Source organism: Geotrypetes seraphini, chromosome 1 (genome assembly GCF_902459505.1).
Source record: "Geotrypetes seraphini chromosome 1, aGeoSer1.1, whole genome shotgun sequence".
NCBI classification, from domain to species: domain Eukaryota; kingdom Metazoa; phylum Chordata; class Amphibia; order Gymnophiona; family Dermophiidae; genus Geotrypetes; species Geotrypetes seraphini.
The window spans coordinates 40958331-40978851 of record NC_047084.1 but is presented as its reverse complement, the minus strand read 5'-3'; the positions used below and the strand labels follow the sequence as shown (position 1 = coordinate 40978851).

At 41.7% G+C, this 20521-nt stretch overlaps 1 protein-coding gene across 2 annotated transcripts in view; it reads left to right on the top strand.

Annotated features, from left to right (window-relative positions):
- The window catches only part of CWC27 (CWC27 spliceosome associated cyclophilin), a 320007-nt gene that overhangs the window by 40966 nt on the left and 258520 nt on the right, over positions 1–20521 (top strand). For both annotated transcript variants that reach the window (XM_033930330.1, XM_033930321.1), the window contains exons 4-6: positions 8667–8810; positions 12923–13021; positions 13576–13676. In XM_033930330.1, the coding sequence (XP_033786221.1) occupies positions 8667–8810; positions 12923–13021; positions 13576–13676 (344 nt within the window). The remainder of the gene's footprint in view (positions 1–8666; positions 8811–12922; positions 13022–13575; positions 13677–20521) is intronic.

Here is a 20521-nt window from a genome sequence, read left to right as displayed (position 1 = left end):
CCCGACCAAGCAAGGGGACAGGACAAGAAGGCATGTACACAAAAGAATGTGGTATGGAATGACCACCAATGCGAACCGAAACTGGTTCAAGGATAGGGACAGAATCAGAAGAGCCAGTTGCACCCATAATGGAGATAGATTTGGAAGAACGCTTACTGAGAGGGCGGGTCAGAACTGAGTGTTTGGCGCCGGTGTCGACCAGCATAGAGATAGAATGGTCCCCTATACGGACATTGACCAAGGGCTCGTGGGAACCGAGCGAGTAAGTTGGGAACAATCCGGAAAGTCCCTGGTACTCACTGCGAGCCGGTCTGTCTCAGTAATCAGTTTCAGAGTCAGACTGAAAGGATGCCAAACCAATAGTAGGTTGGTCCTTAGTTTTAGCCTGACAGGTACGGGGCTTGCTTGGACACTCGTTCTTCCAGTGACCCCTCTCCTTGCAATAGGCACACTGATCCCGTTCCAAATTCCTAGGGGGTCCTGTCCTATCAAGCTGGGACCCCGTAGGTTTTGAAGGGCCAGAAAAATAGGGGGGGCGCTTGGAAGAGCGGGACTCAGAGTTTCGGGTAGGGGGCCGGTTACTTGGGAAAGTATTTTGAAGGGCTACAGCAAGGAGGTCCGCTTTGCGCCGGAGAAGCTTATCAGCTTCTTGCCGGTTAGCGCTGTCCCGGTTCATGAAAACACGCTGGGCAATCTCAAGGAGCTGGACAGTGTTCATGCCTGCGAACCCATCCTGCTTCTGGAGTTTCCTACGGATATCAGGTTGTGTCTGGCTCACAAACGAGGTATTAACCATACGGAGGTTTTCAGGTTTTTCTGGGTCAAAGGGAGTAAAGGTACGGTAAGCGTCACAGAGACGTTCATAGAATGCGGCTGGGGATTCATTAGACTTTTGGAGGACCTCAGATACTTTAGAAATGTTGGTGGGTTTCCGAGAAGCCAACCGGAGACCCTCAAGGATATACTGGCGGTACCGCATAAGGAAAGTATTATGAGTGGCATCATTGGGGTCCCAATTAGGGTCCTGAGAAGGGAAATGGTTATTGATCCAGTTGGGGTCGGCTGCATCTGCATCCGCCTGGGCCTTTGTAAGGGATTCTTGCAGAACCCGTTTACGTTCTTCGGTATTTAGGAGACAGAGAAGTAGTTCCTGGCAATCTGACCACGTGGGGCGGTGTGTGCGAATGATGGATGTAATTAGATCAATAGTTGCCTGTGGCCGCTCTGAGTAAGGAGGACAATGGGATTTCCAATTGTATAAATCAGTGGTGGTGAAGGGCTGATATACAAGGCTAATAGTGGGTGGTCTAGGATGCCCGGCGGCATCCGGTGGATTGGCAACAGGAACCTGACGAAGGGGCATGGCCAAATTTGTAGCCTCCAGAGTCCCCTGTTTCATTTGTCTTCTCATGGGAACTATTTGAGGAGGATCAGGTCTCAAGCGATGGCTGATAGGAGAATCATCGGAAAGAGAAAGAGAGTCCAGAGGTGGATAAAGGACTGGGGAGGACAGAATGTCATGAGCTGGGCTATCAGCCAGGGCTCGGGAAGGGGAAGCTGGAAATTGAGCAGGGAGTTGTACAGGCTGGGAAACAGAAGGCTGAGCAAGAGAGACAGAACTGGGATTGGGTATGGGCTGTGGTGTTACCGAGTAAGAAGGAGGAGCAGTAGGTATTTCAAGTATGTCAGTTGAAAGGTCAGACTCAAAAACATGAGTAGGACGATAATTCTCATTGACAGTCTTCCTGAGGGTGAGAACTTGGGACTGGAGTTTCTTGGGTACAGAAGGGAAAAGCCAAGAAGGCTTGCTACGGACTAAGTCTAACCAACTATCTATATAGGGGAATTGATCAGGATGGCCAGTCTTAGGGTGAGTTACTATAATAAAAACCTGACGGGTTATGTCCTCTTCCAGGGAGCCAGAGGGGGGCCAGCCCACACCAAAAGTCGGCCATTCTAACTGGCACAGACGAATAAGGGTTGATTTTTTAAGTCTAGTCCCATAATCAGAGCCAAATCCCTTTTTAAAATTAACTAACATTGTATCAAGGGGGTCCCCATAGGTAGACTGACATCCCCCCATTGTGCAATGGAGGACAAAAACACTTCCCTGTATTCCTGGCCCCGCCCGTCTCCGGGCTAGGGAAACGCAGTACTAACAGGTCCGCACTCGCTTCGTCCTCAAGGACGTCTCAGACACTCTCAAACACACAAAACACAACAGACTTCAGTTTAGTTACCCAATCAGAAAATAACAGTTCCTATAATCCCTCCCAACGACTTCAGCGACTGATCAAGTGGCTTACTAGGCAGGAGAATAGAGACAGGATAGGAAAGATCAATTCCTACTTACCAGATAGTGGCCACTCCAAGACAGAATTAAACTGATACAGATTCTTGTACTTTAAGCTGAGACTGGATAAGTCAGTTGAAGTGGTCAAACTTCCTGAGGTCTGCCAAACCCAAAAGAAGGGATGCCGGCTAAGCAGACTAGTCAGCTGTAGGACCAGAAACAAGTGACCAATCGAGTAACCAGTGGTCAAGAGACCTTCAAGTCCCTGTTCGGAAGCCAAATGAAAGGTCACTTGGATACACAAAGTCAGAGGCGTGAAGAAAGTACAAGAGTTTTTTATTCACAGCATGCCGGGACTCTAGTGCAGTTAATAGCCTGCCTACTAGAGTGTCAGAAACAGGAAATACACGGACTTTTATGCCCTTTTCGCAAACTAATATATGCAAAAACTACAATTTTCATTTGTTACTTCTATAACTTTCTACAATTATTATTGGTCCTAAGCCAGCACTTATGATAGGCTCAGGGATACAACTTATAGTCCTATAGGAAACTAGCTCATTTCTCTGCTTATCTAAATCTTACAGGTCTAAAGGCTACATGTACAGAAGGGCAGGGCACATCATGGCTCAAACTCTTATCTATTCAGCTTACAATGTGGTAGGGCAAGGACATACATTTCAGGCAGATGCAGTCAATAGATTATACACTGTTTTCAGCTATGTAGGCCAGAGCAATATTTTAAACAACAGTTAACTATTTCATGACCCTACATTTTGACTGACACGAAGTGGGTGGTATCTTTTCCTCAGTTCTTTACATGCGCATCTTCAAATTTGCAGTGCTCTTTTCTCCTGTACTATTTATAGGTATATCAGGTTGATGCTGTTATTCTTATAGGAGAGACATGTGTTTCTTTCCAGAGACTTGACCGTGGGATCTCGATCTCAGATTGGTGTTCTTCGCTTACCATGGCTAAGAGTATGGGATTCTGTACAGGTTCTAGAATCCATATTGCTGACTCCTCTGGGAACCTCGGCTTGCTTTCCCCTTCTAACGCTACAGCAGCTGCTTTTGTTCCGGTGGTTCCCGGTATCTCTGGGCTCCTATTAGTTGCTATGCTTCTCCTGCATAGCTCTGTATGATTTGGTTGCTCAGCGAGATTCTCTTACCAAGGCATGCCTCGGTCTTTGCTGGACTAGCTCATGACCACCGACCATTCCGGACTGTCGGGTTGGGGTGCTCGGTGGCTTCCATCCTCAGCTCCAGGAGTCTGGTCTTCAGAGGCGACTAAGTACTGGTTCATTCTTCTACTCTTGAGCATGGTCAGGCTACCTTTCTGGAGCGTCAGACCATTCTTCCGGAATGCCGCTGAGGGCCCTTTCAGTCAGTATTATGATGGGGGTATTTCTCTACAGCTTGGGCAGTAGGTGAGGTACTCAGTTGCCAGGTACAGTGGTTGTTCTACTTCAATGGGTGGACCCTCATCTTTCTATTCTGTTGGCTGATCATTTTACGGGTCAGGAAAAGAGTTTGGATAGTCTTTCTCTCTGCGAAATCTGAGCATGGCCCATTTATTGGATGTTACAGTGTACAGCACGGTGTACGCTCTAGAAGTGTAGATGTTAGTAATAGTGAAATCTTCTACATTCTGGATATTGGGAATTTTGGCTCAGGCATTCCAGATTTTTTTGTGGACGTGAGATCTCCTGGAACTTGACCTCATGGCCTCGTCTCACAATTCCATGCTTCCCAGCTTCTTCAGCGGGCACAGGAAGTGGGAGTTAGAGGGGGTAACAGTGCGACTTCTTTCTCACCTCTGGTTTCTCTTTTTCAGTGTTTTCCCCTGGCTGATGATGGCTTGGATTTGCCATCTCAAGCTCGCTTTCCGGGCACAGTATTTGTAGAATCTCTGGCTTGGCTGTGCCATCCTTGCTATGTGGATCTGATGAGCCTTTCGACAGCCGGACTAGGAAGTTTCCTGGTATCTCCGGATTTGCTCACCTTGGGTACGATCAACATGGATATTCATACTACTTTGGTATTACGACCTAGCTTTTGAGCAGTCTTGACTGACGTGTAAGGGTTATGTGAAGCAAGTTGTTTCTTCTCTTATCCAGGCGCTACAGACGTCTTCTCCTGTGGCTTCTGCTTCCTTTTGGAGGTTTTTTCCTTTCATGGATACTTCTCAACATTTGCACCCTTCCTGAGTTCCTTTTTGGCACAGGTGTATTGCCGATGGCTTAGCGTTCAATTCCCTTCAGCTTCAAGTGCCTTTCATAGCTTGTTACAAGGGCTAGGTATATTGCTCTTCGATTACTTCTCAGCTTAATGTAGTTCAGTTCCTAAACGGAGTACGGTATATTTGAACACCTCTTAGAAGCCCTGTCCGGAGTACAATCTTCAGGTACTTCTTCGCAGTTTACCGAAGACTTCATTTCCTCCTTGTGCTGTTGAACACGGGGTTTCTTATGGCCAGGGCTTCGGCTCTGCAGTTTTCCGAGTTGCAGGCCTTGTTCAGCGGGGATTCCTATTTCTGATTTCCAAAATCTGGGGTATCAGTTCGGACGGTACCACGATTCTTTCTAATGATGTGTCCTCCTTTCTTTTATGACACGCTCCCTTTTCCTTCCTTCTTCCTGGGGGGAGAAATGGGGAGACATGCTTTTATTCACTGCATTTTTTGAAAGTGCGTAGCGTTCTCCGCGAGCAAGGTTTCTAATGACTTTTCGTTGTTTAGATCACCTTTTTGTAGTCTTCAAGGGACGCCTCAGACATATGGCGGCGTCCAAAGCCTCCATGGCTCGATGGGTCCAGGAGGAAATTCTTTACGCTTGCTTGATGGCACGGAAGCGGTTGGCGAAAGTACTTCTTGACCATTCCATCAGAGTGATGGCTAATTCTTGGACTCGGTCCAGAGGTTTTTTCCTTGGAGGAGTTTGTCTCGTGGCTACTTTGTCTTCCGAGAGTGATTTCTCTCAGCATTACTGGTTGGATGTGGGGGCGCATGCGGTCGATGCGTTTAGTGCGTCGGTTGTTGCGGAGGCGGCATTTGCTTCCCACCCAGATTGAGGATTGCTTTGCTACATCCCATTGGTCTCTGGATTCTTCTGCTGCTGTTGCTAGGGAAGGAAAAATTATGTTCTTACCTGTTAATTTTCTTTCCCTTAGACGCAGCAGATGAATCCAGAGCCCCACCCCTTTTTTGGTTGTTGTCTCTCGGTTTTCTCTTTTGCAACTTTCGCAGTTTGTTATTCTGGCGGGTTGTTTTCCGTATTTTTGCATTTTGAGATTTATTATGGGAAAGAAGTTTTTTGCATGCTATGCCTCTTGATGGTTACGGATGCTTGGGCAAGGAGCTATACTGAATAAACAGGAGGAGTGCCAGCCAATAGGACCACCTGTTAATCAGTTTCAATATCTCCGCCTGCTGGTAGATGTGAGCTATCCCATTGGTCTCTGGATTCATCTGCTGCGTCTAAGGGAAAGAAAATTAACAGGTAAGAACATAATTTTTCCTTCAATGGCGTTGCCTAAATTCCAACTGATAAAAAACGCCGCCAGGACTCCCACAATAAATTGTAATCACGTGGATGGACATAATAAAGTGATGACTCATGAATTTAAATGTCCAGGAAATGATGTCAAGCTTACACTCTCCACTCCGGAATGCTTGAAAGGCAATATGTTTGTTTGTAATCAGCTGAAGAAAAGCGTACATGCGTAGATGCTGCTGGGCCCACGAGGAGACAAGGTACTATTATGCCGGCAGACTTCTACATCTGTGGCCAGGATATGCCTGGGCCAGTCAAAGTAAAGGGGAAGGGCCGCAATTTTGAAGAGGTGGGCCTGCTGGCAGGAGAAAGTGGGCATCCCTCTTGCCAGATTTTCATCAAAAGTTACGGGGTTGAGAGGAGTGTTGGGGTTCGGGGTGTATTCTTCCCTTTCTTGCTACCTACTAGTTCCATCATTCACTGCCTCCCTGACTCCATGGCAGCATGCTGCAAGCAAACCAAAACGGGGCACAGGACTATAGCCTAATGTGTACCACTGGCATCTGTTATCGATTCTGCCCTCCAAAATGGAAATTTTTATCTAGGTGGCAGCGGGTGAGGGAAAGGGTAGGCAGCAGAGAAGGGGAGGATGCAGTTTCTATATCGCTGTGCCACTGCAGACACAGAAAGGCAGTGGCTCTGCAGGTGAGCAAGTGGCAGTTGGGAGGGGAAGGCAGCAGTGAGTGGGTGAGCAGAGAGGTGGATAAAGGTGCTTGTGAAGGAATGAGTGACTAAGGGTGGGGTAAGAGAGAGAGAGATGGGGTGACATTGGTAGTAGAGCAGTGGTCTCAAACTTAAACCTTTTGCAGGGCCACATTTTGGATTTGTAAGTACTTGGAGGGCTGCAGAAAAAATAGGAGTCCTTTTACTAAGGTGTGCTAGCCAATTTAGCGCAAGCTAAATTCTAACGCGGCCATTAGATTCTATGGACGTGTTAGCGTTTAGTGCACGCTAAATCTGTAGCACACCTTAGTAAACGGACCCCTAGCGATTTTTTTTCTGTGGCCTTCCAAGTACCTACAAATCCAAAATGTGGATTATCTGAAGCAATTAAGAAAGATTATCAGAAGCAATTAAGGAAAGATTTAGAAACTATATTATAGTTTATAAACATTTCCTTAATTGCTTCTGATAATTTCAGCTATAGACAGCTGAAAGCAGTGCAACATACAGAAAATGAAAAAATATCAACAGCTCTCACCTCCAGCATCGGATACACACACAAGCTGCACTGCCTCCAACCATTGCTCCAAGCTGCACGTTCTGGAACGTTGCCCTCCTCAATGCTGTAACCTCACGCAAGCGCTTTCCTGCGTCTGCATGCGATTGGACGGCACCTCAAAATTGCGTACAGACACAAGAAAGTGCTTGCGTGAGGTTACAGCGACTGCCGGACGCGACAGCCAGACGCTTATGGAGTGGATGAGGGCCTCAAAATAGTACTTGGTGGGCCGCATGTGGCCTGCAGGCCGTGAGTTTGAGACCGCTGTAGTAGAGGGTGAAGGAGAGAGAGATGGATGGTGAGGTGGGTGGGGGTAGGGGCCGGAGAGAAATGGGACATTGCTTGATAGTGGCATGAGGGGAAGAGATGGGGCTATTCTGAATAGTGAAAGGATGAGAGGAAAGAGAGGGCAGTGGTGGGGGGAGGAAGAGATGGGTAATGATGAATATGGGGGAAGGAGAGATACAGGGCAATGGGGAAGGTTAGAGAGAGATGGGGCAAGGCAGGATTAGTGGTGGAAGAAATATAGAGAGGCAATGTTGGATGGGGGAGAGAGACAGACAGAGATGAGATTCTGGATAGCAAGAGTGGGGAGAGGGGGTTGCAAGACAAAAATAAGATGTTGCAAGGCAGGTGGAGATAGAAAGTGTTGCATGGCAGGTGAGGATGGGGAGACAGGGGAGATGCTGCATGGTGGTGATGGGGAGATGGAGAGGAGAATCTGCACAGCCAATTGCAATGAAATGGATCCTCTCTATGTATGCTACTTCTGTATGCAAACTCTATTATGTAAACCGAGATAACAATCTAAGGTGACCAAATTGTATATTTAAGATGTTCAATTGATACTGTATATACTGTTTTTCTATGCATTATGTATGTTTACCTGTGATGGACATGAAGAGAGAGCTGTCAAATGGATGAGAGACCCTAGTAAGAAATTTAAGAGAAGACAAACAAAAGCAGAAACCAGATCCTTGGTCAGCATGATTAGAAAAATAAAGTGACCAAATAACAAAAGTAGAAAAAGTAATTTTCTTTTCTTTTTTGAGATTAGAATGTGTCACTTTTTTGGAATGTACATCTGCTAAAGCTGGTCAGAGCCTGGGGTACTAGGAAATATTATGACTTGGTTTGAAGTTGGGAAACACAACTAGATAGGGTTAGCTTCTAGCAAAACCCTTTTTTAGCATCATACACCTAGAAAACTGTGCATAGACATGATACTAACTGCACATTGCTATCTGTGCTAGCTTTCTGCATTGAAGCTATCAGTACATCAAGTGCTATATATCAGAAGAGCAACTTGCAGCTGTTGTTGAAGTCTAGCATTTCATGGTTTTTATTAAATATTTATCAGGTGAGTCATATACAGTACTTGTGCGGTTTGAAAAATCAAAAGATAATAGCTCTTAATATTAGAATTTAGAGTTAGATGCTAAATTTTAAATTCCTGCTTTTTAGTTTTTCTTTTCTATTTCCCTGTGTTTCCATGACTATGTAGCTTTCATTATAAACCACTTTGATATATATGAAGAAAGGCTATATATAAAATCTTAAAATTAAATTAGAGACTTGAATCTTTTGTGTTTTGCAGGATGAATTTCACTCACGTTTGCAGTTTAAAAGGAGAGGGCTGGTTGCCATGGCGAATGCTGGCCCTCATGACAATGGCAGCCAATTTTTCTTTACTTTGGGTCCTGCTGATGAGCTCAATAATAAGCATACCATCTTTGGAAAGGTTAGATGATCATTCCGAAATAAATACAGTAATGAACTGGAAAGATGCAAGTTATATGCATGCTGATTGCAGTTTTTCATGTTATCTGCTTCCATTTACGTGTTTTATTGTTTCTCTTATGCCTAGCAGTTTTCTTTAGCTGCTTCCAAAAATTGTTAAAATCAAAATATTTGGTTTTTCATTTCTTGCTTCACCTAGCACTAAGGTTTTACTTAAGACTTTGATTCAAGATACAGTGGTACCTTGGTTTGTGAGCATAATTCATTCCAGAAGCATGCTCGCAATCTAAAGCACTCGTATATCAAAGCTTATTTTCCCATAGGAAATAATGGAAGCCCAGATGATTCGTCCCATAACCCAAAAACTAATGTACAGAATAAAATAACCCAAAAACTAATGTACCTGAATAAAATAAAAAGGAGAAAAACGCCGAGCCACCAGAGGAAGAGGAAGAGGAAAAGAATCGCAGCCTGGGTGGCTCCCCGGTACTGCTGCTCCTGTCTTAGGAGCCACCGTTGCTTCCGGAGCTGGGCTCAGTACTGCTGCAGAAGCAAGCGTGGTACTATGTAGAGCAGAAGCGGTGAATCCACAGGCGGTATTCGCCATGCTTTCCCAGGCTCCTCAGCATCCCAGTGCATACCCTGCAGGAACGTAAACACCACCAGACCTGTACGCATGCGCCATCCATGTAAATACCACCAACACTGGCTGAACCTGTACGCATGCACTGACCCCGCCTCCTGGAGCTCCAAACGCGCAAATTACAGGAGTTCTAACCAGGCGCGTGAGCTGCACAGAAATAGCCCCACCTTGAGCGAACGCATGCACCATCCCATCTCCGGAGGAAGGCGCCTCCTCGGATCCGGTCACCTCGCAACAAGGACGCACTCCCAGTGGGAAGAAGGTATTTGACTGCTCGTTTTGCTAATCAGTGCTCATTTTGCGAGTCACAGATTTTGCAAATGTTTTGCTCGTCTTACAAAACACTCGCAAACCATATTACTTGACTGTATTTTTTATTTTGGCTTCCAGAAGTGCTGGGCTTTATATGAACATAACTTTTTTTCCTGTTGATTTCTAGTATTCAGAATGGTGTATTCTGTATAGGCAGTCCCCGGGTTAAGAACGGGTTCTGTTTTTTAAACCGTCCTTAAGTTGAATTTCTATGTAACTCGGATCCTAGTATTCTTCTCACCTTCTCCACCTCCTTGAGGCCCCTCTTACATTCCTTTCCATCCGTCCTACTGTTCTCTCTCCACCACCACTCCTTCTCATCTCTACCTCACTACTCTCCCACCACCATGTCCAATAATTCTCTCTCTCTCTCCCTATGCCCAACAATTCTCCTCTTTCTTAATCTCCCCATGTGCATCTCTTTCTCTCTCACTCAAACACCCAATTCTCCCTTTCTATTCCCTCCCCCATCTCAGCATCTCTTTATCTCATACCCTCCCTCCATTCTTCCATCCTATGGCTCAATCTCCCCTCCCTCCCTTCTGTGTCCCAAGTTCATGCCCTCCCTCCTTTCTTCCATCCTTTGTCCGAAGTTTGTGCTCCCTCCCTCCCTCCATTCTGTGCCCCAAGTATGTTCCTCCATCTTGCGAGTGTTTACTTTCTTTTGACCGGCTCCCTCCTCCTTCCAGCTGCAGTCGTTTCTCTGCACAAAGCCATGGGCAGCGGCTCCTATGTGTGTCCTGCAGCTGAGCCAGAAGGCTTCCAGCTCAGCCGCAGGACGCGCGTAGGAGTTGCTGCCCGCAGCTTTGTGCAGAGAAATGACTGGCTAGAAGAAGGAGGGAGCCAGCTAGAAGGTAAACACCCGCTGGAGGGAGGCACGTACTTGTGGCATAGAATGGAGAGAGGGAGAGGGTCACATTGGCACACCGAAGGTAGAACAGGACCCCCGTTCGTAAGTACGAGTTCAGCGTAAGTCGAATGTTCGTAAAATGGGGATTGCCTGTATAAGTTATTATAATAAATTAAAATTACTGTTAAATTATCAATTTAAATCTTTTAGATTGAAACTGAAGAAGTCATTTGAGAAAAGAATCATTTAAGTAGACCTCATTCAGTTGTCAAAACTGAACTAATATATGCATTCATGCCATTTATAAATAATTTTTAAATGTATAACTCACTCCAAGGTGATATTTTAGGAGGGGAGGACTATGTGGTTTGTAATATATGTAACATCTTTTACAGCCTACAGACCTTACCATAATCAGTGGAATTCCTCATAACCTAACAAAATAATTCAGTTACACCCATTCTAAAGTTTTAGCAAAGGCAGATCGGGTTTGACGAACTTGCTGCACTTCTTTGAGGGAGTAAACAGACAGATAGACAAGGGCGATCCAGTCGACATTGTACATCTGGATTTTCAGAAGGCGCTCGACAATGTTCCGCATGAACGACTACTTCGGAAAATTGCAAGCCATGGAATTGAGGGTGAAATACTCACGTGGATTAAAAACTGGCTGGAGCATAGGAAACAGAGAGTGGGGGTAAATGGACAATACTCGGACTGGAAGAGTGTCACCAGTGGGGTGCTGCAGGGCTCGGTGCTTGGACCTGTGCTCTTTAACATCTTTATAAATGATCTGGACTTAGGTACGACGAGCGAGGTGATTAAATTTGTGGATGATACGAAGTTATTCAAAGTAGTAAAGACGCAGGGGGATTGCGAAGATCTGCAACGTGACATAATGAAGCTCGAGGAATGGGCATCGACATGGCAGATGAGGTTCAACGTGGATAAGTGTAAAGTGATGCATGTCGGTAACAAAAATCTCATGCACGAATACAAGATGTCTGGGGCGGTACTTGGAGAGACCTCCCAGGAAAGGGACTTGGGAGTTCTGATCGACAAGTCGATGAAGCTGTCCACACAATGTGCGGCGGCAGCAAAAAGGGCAAACAGAATGCTAGGAATAATAAAGAAGGGGATCATGAACAGATCAGAGAAGGTTATCATGCCGCTGTACCGGGCCATGGTACGCCCTCACCTGGAGTACTGCACCCAGCACTGGTCGCCGTACCTGAAGAAGGACACGGTACTACTCGAAAGGGTCCATAGAAGAGCGACTAAGATGGTTAAGGGGCTGGAGGAGCTGCCGTACAGCGAAAGATTAGAGAAACTGGTCCTCTTCTCTCTCGAACAGAGGAGATTGAGAGGGGACATGATCGAAACATTCAAGGTACTGAAGGGGATAGACTTAGTAGATAAGGACAGGTTGTTCACCCTCTCCAAGGTAGGGAGAACAAGAGGGCACTCTCGAAAGTTGAAAGGGGATAGATTCCGTATGGAATCTAAGGAACGTAAGCAATGTAAGGAAGTTCTTCTTCACCCAGAGAGTGGTGGAAAACTGGAACGCTCTTCCAGAGGCTGTTATAGGGGGAAACACCCTCCAAGAATTCAAGACAAAGTTAGACAAGTTTCTGTTGAACAAGAACGTGCGCTGGTAGGGCTAGTCTCAGTTAGGGTGCTGGTCTTAGACCAGAGGGCCGCCGCGTGAGCGGACTGCTGGGCATGATGGACCACTGGTCTGACTCAGCAGTGGCAATTCTTATGTTCTTATGAGGTACAGTATCTAGGCCAGGGGTGACCACACTTTTTTGGCTTGCGAGCTACTTTTAAAACGACCAAGTCAAGTGGGTTGTGTCCCTGTATTATACCAGAGAAATACTGACATTTCAGTGATTCTATCATCCGTATAAGAAGTGGTGCTTCCAGCGGATGCTGCAGATGGTCTGGTGCACAGGATGATTGAAGAAGATTGGATTCCCTGGGGTTCATGGGCTGGTCTACTAGGCTGCTTGCTGCTTTTTCTTTATGGATGTAAATCCCAATTTGAATATTTTTTTCAATAAACACGGAATGGAAAAAAAACTTTCAGTAAATATCCCACTGTATAAGGTATTTCAGCAATACCTTTTATCTAAATTAAAACTACCTTTATATTATAAACTAATGTCTGATATTATCGTTTAAATATATTCTCTTATCTATTTCAGATATACTTAGCAAAGTTTGATTTGTACTAGAATTCATTTACAAAAGTAAATTTTAAGTTTTCTACTAATACTGCTAATATTTTATTTCACTAATATCATAGGTCACCGGGGATACAATATATAATATGTTACGACTATCAGAAGTTGAAACAGATGCAGAGGAGAGAGCAGTTAATCCACACAAAATAAAGATTTGTGAGGTAAAGTTTTTTTTGTTAAAAAATGCTTTATTTTTCTGAAATACTAACAATTAAAAAAACTAAATAAATATCCTCCCCTTTTACAAAACCATAGCGTTATTTTTAGCACTGGCTGCGGTGGTAACAGCTCCGACACTCATAGAATTCTTATGAGGTTCAGAGCTGTTACTGCCATGGCTGGTGCTAAAAACTGAGTTACAGTTTTATAAAAGGGGGGTTATATTCCTTGAAATGAATCATTTTTATTCATCTGTAAATTTAGATAATGTCCCATTTGAATGATAAGTACAATTTTCAGTTGATAATATGCTTGGTACACAAACATAAATAAAGCAATTTGGTTGGTTTTGTCTGTCTATGTAATCACTTTAAATTTAAGATGATAGATTTTATTTTAGGAACCAGCTTTACTGAACAGTCTCATGTGATTTGTTATAATTTGGTATTTATTTGTTTGTATTATATTTTTTATAATATTCCAGAACCACCTTGTATAGTTTTTCTCAGGAAAAGCACTGTTAAGCACACTAAATAAAAACATTTCTTTTTTATAGGTTTTGTTTAATCCCTTTGATGACATAATCCCAAGAGTAATTAAAAAGATTAAAGAAAAGAAAGAGGAGGATGTAAAAAAGCCGAAGTCCAAAGGCACAAAGTAATAAGCAGTAATTTTTATTTTGTGATAATGGTTGGTAACAATAATAATAGAAGAATGCATAGAACTATATTATTATGTATATAAAAAAAATAAATCTACTATAATAAAACGCTAAGCACGCATGCGCACTCTTACCGCGTGTTCCGTGATCCGTATGTCCGTGGCCGGCAAGAGTGTGCATGCGCGCTTACAACGACCCCACACTTGCTGCAGCAGAACCCAAACTGAATCACAACGACCCCACGCTCGCGGCAGCAGAACCCAAACTGAATTGCGGATCCAAACAGCTCTGGCAGCTGAACTAAATAGCAGCCCCACCCACTACTCCCGCCCTTAAAAAGGTTCCCTCCCAAAGCGAAATGTGATGGCAGCTGACCGCAAAGTGAATTGCGCTCCCACACACTACTCCCCAGGACTGTTGAATCGTGGCTCGTCGTGGCTAGCGTGCTGTTTATGGGACGATATTGAGGTCAGAAGCATGATAGTGCAGTATTTTTGTAGCGCCAGTTTTTCGTATGATTCTGGGTAATTCTAGTTAGACAAACATCTGTGTTAGTTAAGGACTGCGCCCAAATAGAAGCGTACGGAAAAACAGGTGAATAAAACATTTAAATATAATGTAGCTAAGGCCAGAAGAAAAAACACACTAAAGATTAATATAAGGAAAAGAATGGTGTTTTCTTGTGTACTTTGCTGTTGAGCTAAATCATGGTGGAAATCATGATTACTGATTACATGGAGCCCAGTTTAGGTTCTTTTGTATGTACTATGACTGTCCTGTCTTAGGCCAGCATCTTGTGCCAGTGAATAGTTTCTGTTCTTTGTTCAGCTTCCCGCCTTTAGCCTCGTGGTTCTAATTGTTAACAGATGTGCTCAGGCTAGTTAGGAAAAGCATATTAGATTCCATATTCCAAACTGAGATATAAAATGTATGAAGTATGAATGGCCAAGATATGAATGAAATTATGAATGTTTGGGGCCCCTGAATGTAATATGTGGTGATATGATTGTGGAAATATAAATGGTTTATAAGCAGAAACACTAAGAAAAAATCTTGAGCACAACATCTGGAAGTGATTAGAGTCAGTCTCAAGAATAGGGAGAAGGGGGGGCATTGGAAGCCCACGCTTCAGGGAGAGGAGAGGGGGATTTAACCCCCCCTTTTTCTCCTGAGTAAGATTTCTGTGTAAGGCCATGCAATTTGAATCTGTCAGCTTAGGAGTTTGTTTTTTCTTTAAGGCTCAGAGCTTGTCAGCATGGAAGGGCTGAGAATTTATCAGCACCATGTTAATAATTATAGATTCTCTTGAATGTTATAATGTTAATTCAGAAATCAAAAGTAATTTTCTGAAAACTTTGTATAACTTTTAAACATGGAGGAATGTTTCTTTGTCTAAACTTTAAGACCACCCAGAGAAATGTTATTGGTCGTCAAACTTGATGATGTCACTAAACCAAAAGTTATATAATAGACTGTAATGAGATAGAAAGACGAGACCATTGTGAGAAGGCCAGTCTTTGGCCACGATGATGATCTCCCATGAGCGCAACGTAAGCAATTATGCTGTTCTTTTGATCTAATAATGGGAAAATAGAACCAATAATTCAATAAATCCTGGTTATAATTTTAAAACCTTGCGCTGGTGTCATTTTGCATGTAGAATTATTTTCAAACCTGAAGCTTTCACAAATGGCGTCAATGCCCCATGCTCAATTGGTGCCGAAACCCGGGAACTAACTAATTTGACGCCTTGAAAAAGCTTATAGGTTATTCATAGAAACTCTAGGAACTCTAGAGATTTCGCATGGTTGTGTAACAAAAGGTAGTCACAGGTTGACTGGCTGCGCAGGAATATGGCGGAAATTAGAGATAAAACGGGACCGGAAAACTGGAAAATTGTGAGTATTACGCCTGTTTAAAGAAAAAAAAATTAAAAATAATAAAAAAAAAAAAAATTAATTAAAAATAATAATAATAAAAAAAAAAAAATTTATTTAACAATAAGGAGCATGCTGCTTGTATATATCTGTACATAATAAATTTGTGGGTAGAGGGATATGAAGTTAGTGGAAATTAAATATTAATGGACAAAGAAAAAGAAAAAAATTAGAAATAAAAGTAACACAGAAAGAATGTTGTGAAAAGAAAGAAAAAAAAAAAATCCCAAAAAGTAAGGTAGAAGTGCCCAGTAGAGAGCAGGTCTCCTCTGTGAACATAAGTTTTTGCTTGTTTGAATTATACTAAAAATGCTGAGAAAATAGAAGCTTTGTCTCTGAACTAACTCTTTCTCTCTGTGAAAAAGAAAACTGTCTGTTTTAATCTGACTTTGAAAAGTTTCCCTCACCCGTCTCTTTGTTTGAAAAAACGGGCTGAGGGCACCCCCCCTCCTTCTTTGTCTCCCTCTGCATTTTCAGTGCCTATCTGAAGTAACTACTTTGAAAAGAAAAAAGAAATTGTGTTTCTCAGCTCTGTCTTTCTAAACTCCAGTTCTGTCTCTCTCTGTCTTTTTTGCTCTGCCCTAACTGTTTCTCTTGTCTCTGGAAAAAAGAAAAGAAAAGTTAATGGTATCTTACAAGAAGCCCTCTCGTTCTATGCTGTTCCTTTGTTTGAAAGAGCGGGCTGCAAATGGGGGATTTTCACCCCACCTTTTTCCTCCATGCCTTCCACAGAGCTATCACGTGAGGAAAAAGGTGGGGGGGAATAGCAGCAATGGAGTCCTTTGTCTCAGGGCTACAGATTTTCCAACAGGTATTTGCTTATATACTAGTCAGTTAACGAATTTGATTCTTTTTTTTTTGAGAAGTCTCGGAGCAAGTCTGTTTGCATATTAAAAGGGTTTATTGAGAACTGGTAGTTTAGCAAGACATGAGAATCCTATGTATCCGTGGCTTAAATTTGTTTCTGATGTAGTAGAAAAAAAGAAAAGCTTATGTAGTGTGAATATCAGGATTCAATGTGGTCTCTCTCTGATAAAACTTTACTAGCATGCTGTTTAGAGTTCCGGAAAGTTTGTGTATGTTGTTTTTGTAGTGTAGATCTGTGCTGTTAAGAACAATTGAGGTACTTTAGTAGCTTCAGAGCTGTTTGTAGCCTAGGGCTATGTCAAAGAATGCATTAAAAAGATGTTATGTAGCCTGTATGTTGTTTCTTTATATTTTAAAAAAAAGGTTATCAGAATATTGGAAGAACAGAACTGTAGGATCTGAAGGAATTGGAAAGTGATTTTTAAACGAGATGGTTAAGTGAAAAGGAAAAGAAAATTAAATGTCTGGCGATTTCAAAGCAGGGAGATAGTCTGTAGAACGAACGTACAAGAATGTGGAAGAAAGTTTTGTGAGACGTGTTAAGGAAGGATGTGCTATGAATTATGACCTGATTATAAGGGATATTTTAAGTGGGAATCGGGCAGAAGATGAGGAGAAGGTTCGATAGAGAAGATGGGAGAAAAGGAAGAATTCTGCTGGACTTGGGAATGTATTCAACAGTGAAAGGATAATTTTGTGGAAAAGAAAAAGATTTATTCCAAAAAACAGATACCATGCTTACAAGAAAGATTGTTTTTGTGAGCAAGCAAAGCAGTGCATGAGAAAAAAAAATTCCTGCCTTTGTGTTTAATCTCAGTGTTTCAAATTAATTTTCAATATGAATTTTTGTGCCCCTGCATGGTTTATAAAGTATTTTTAAACTTGTGCATTGCCCGGAATGTATGATTAGGGAGTAATTAAATTTAAATGCATTTTAAAATTAAATTGGGAAGTTTAAAATAAAAAGATTAAGAAAAATAGAGGTTAAGTACCTATATTTTTTTGAAAATCGAAATAAATGTGAAACAAAGGGCTTACTAACCTTGTTACCAGAAAAGAACAATTATAATAAACTTTTATGTAAGTGGATGAATTCGGAATTGAAATTTTGCTTACTTTTTACAAGTAAGCTCTTCAGGATAGGAACCTAATAAAGAATATGGAATTGAGAATAATTCCCTGATGTTAGGAAAAAAGAAAGTCTAATTTTACCATGTAGAGAATGTGTCTGCATGTTTAAATCTTCCTGTGGCCATATTTTGGTACTACAGGACCCTGAAAAAAGTCTATTTAATCTGTATGTTTTGTGTTTCAGTTAAGAACCTTCTTTGAATCTTTTCAACAATTCTACACAGAAGACTCTGCAATACAAGAATTAGTACTGTTTGCAGAGGGGATAACGTGCCATGTGTTTCTTTTTTCTTTGTTCTTTTGTTAATGAACATGTGCTTTCCTTCCAGGATTTACACTGATCAGCAGTACCACATTCCACCACTAGAGCTGTGGAGAACACAGAAAAAAAAATTCCGATGCTGAATTTTCGGCGGGAATTTCAGTGTTCCTTTGTCTTCAACTAATGAGCTGTGCTTACCTTTCAGTTGTACCAGTACGGGTGTAAAGAAAAGCAGTTCCATAGTTACAGAAAAGCCAAGCTTTGAATTATGAAAACGTATGCAGCATGAACTTTTTTAAAGCCATGATTTAAATTTCACTGAAATTAATTTAGAGACTCCGACCTTACAAGTTGCTAAAACTATTTTGCAAAAGACATTTCTGGACTCATAAAAAAATTTTGAACGAAAAAACAGACTTTTATCTTAAACCATGTTACTTTAAATCACTTCATTTGAATTAGGCTTCTGAACTTTAATTATGCTTTTGCATAATTTCATAGACTTATTCTGATATTGTATTAATAACTATTTTCTTTATCATTGTTTTCATGCATTGTTCTCAGAAAATATTTTGTGTATCCTGTATTTTAAATTTTATTTTATATGACTGTATTTCCATACACAGTGGCAGCTTTTAAGCTGTTACACAGTGCCGCAATATTGTTTAATTGGGTTTAAACAGCTGATATCATCAGTCCATTTAATGATTTTAATTTAAAATTTGAGAAATGAGTTCCTGCAACACACACAGAAAAAGAAACTTATATCTGATGTGCATGCATTATCTGCACATGAGTACATTTCCATATTAAGCATATATTTGGGTTTTCTTAACACTGTGCATTATTTTACACTTTATTGATTTAATTCCAAAATTTTATAACATAACACTTTTGAGCATAGGGACTAATTAAATTAGGTAATACTGAGGTTCACTTTATCTTAGAGAAATCTAGGGTTCTATTTTTCTTTAACTATATTTTCTCTAAATTTTTCTGACTTTTAAACTTTAAAAGTACTGGAGTTTCATGAATACCTCTATAAATAAAACAACAGACGTCTCTGCTCTAGGACTGTACTTGCACCTAGAACAGACACTGACTGTCTAACTACCACTGGAATGGTAAGTTTCCTATATGATATGGGTTTTAGACAGCAACTAACATAAATGTACACTTAGATGGGTTTTATCTAGAATAGTGGATGGGATTTGCTTGCATTCTCACTAGAGAATTCAAGTAAGCTTTGGGTAAGATCTTCTAGGCACCATGCCGTTGCAGGCCTAGGTAGTACATTTTCTGGCTTTTGCTATCTAATTGGCATTTAAAAGAATATACTTGCACAGACACACACTGATCCATAAGAAGAACCGTACCCAGAGTAAACCTCAGCGCCACAGATAAGACCACGAGCTCAATTATGAATATTACTTCATAAATTCAGTAATATCCAAGAGGGGACTGAATCGTGGCTCGTCGTGGCTAGCGTGCTGTTTATGGGACGATATTGAGGTCAGAAGCATGATAGTGCAGTATTTTTGTAGCGCCAGTTTTTTCGTATGATTCTGGGTAATTCTAGTTAGACAAACATCTGTGTTAGTTAAGGACCGCGCCCAAATAGAAGCGTACGGAAAAACAGGTGAATAAAACATTTAAATATAATGTAGCTAAGGCCAGAAGAAAAAACACACTAAAGATTAATATAAGGAAAAGAAATGGTGTTTTCTTGTGTACTTTGCTGTTGAGCTAAATCATGGTGGAAATCATGATTACATGATTACATGGAGCCCAGTTTAGGTTCTTTTGTATGTACTATGACTGTCCTGTCTTAGGCCAGCATCTTGTGCCAGTGAATAGTTTCTGTTCTTTGTTCAGCTTCCCGCCTTTAGCCTCGTGGTTCTAATTGTTAACAGATGTGCTCAGGCTAGTTAGGAAAAGCATATTAGATTCCATATTCCAAACTGAGATATAAAATGTATGAAGTATGAATGGCCAAGATATGAATGAAATTATGAATGTTTTGGGGCCCCTGAATGTAATATGTGGTGATATGATTGTGGAAATATAAATGGTTTATAAGCAGAAACACTAAGAAAAAAATCTTGAGCACAACATCTGGAAGTGATTAGAGTCAGTCTCAAGAATAGGGAGAAGGGGGGGCATTGGAAGCCCACGCTTCAGGGAGAGGAGAGGGGGATTTAACCCCCCCTTTTTCCTCCTGAGTAAGATTTCTGTGTAAGGCCATGCAATTTTGAATCTGTCAGCTTAGGAGTTTGTTTTTTCTTTAAGGCTCAGAGCTTGTCAGCATGGAAGGGCTGAGAATTTATCAGCACCATGTTAATAATTATAGATTCTCTTGAATGTTATAATGTTAATTCAGAAATCAAAAGTAATTTTCTGAAAACTTTGTATAACTTTTAAACATGGAGGAATGTTTCTTTGTCTAAACTTTAAGACCACCCAGAGAAATGTTATTGGTCGTCAAACTTGATGATGTCACTAAACCAAAAGTTATATAATAGACTGTAATGAGATAGAAAGACGAGACCATGTGAGAAGGCCAGTCTTTGGCCACGATGATGATCTCCATGAGCGCAACTGTAAGCAATTAATGCTGTTCTTTTGATCTATAATGGGAAAAATA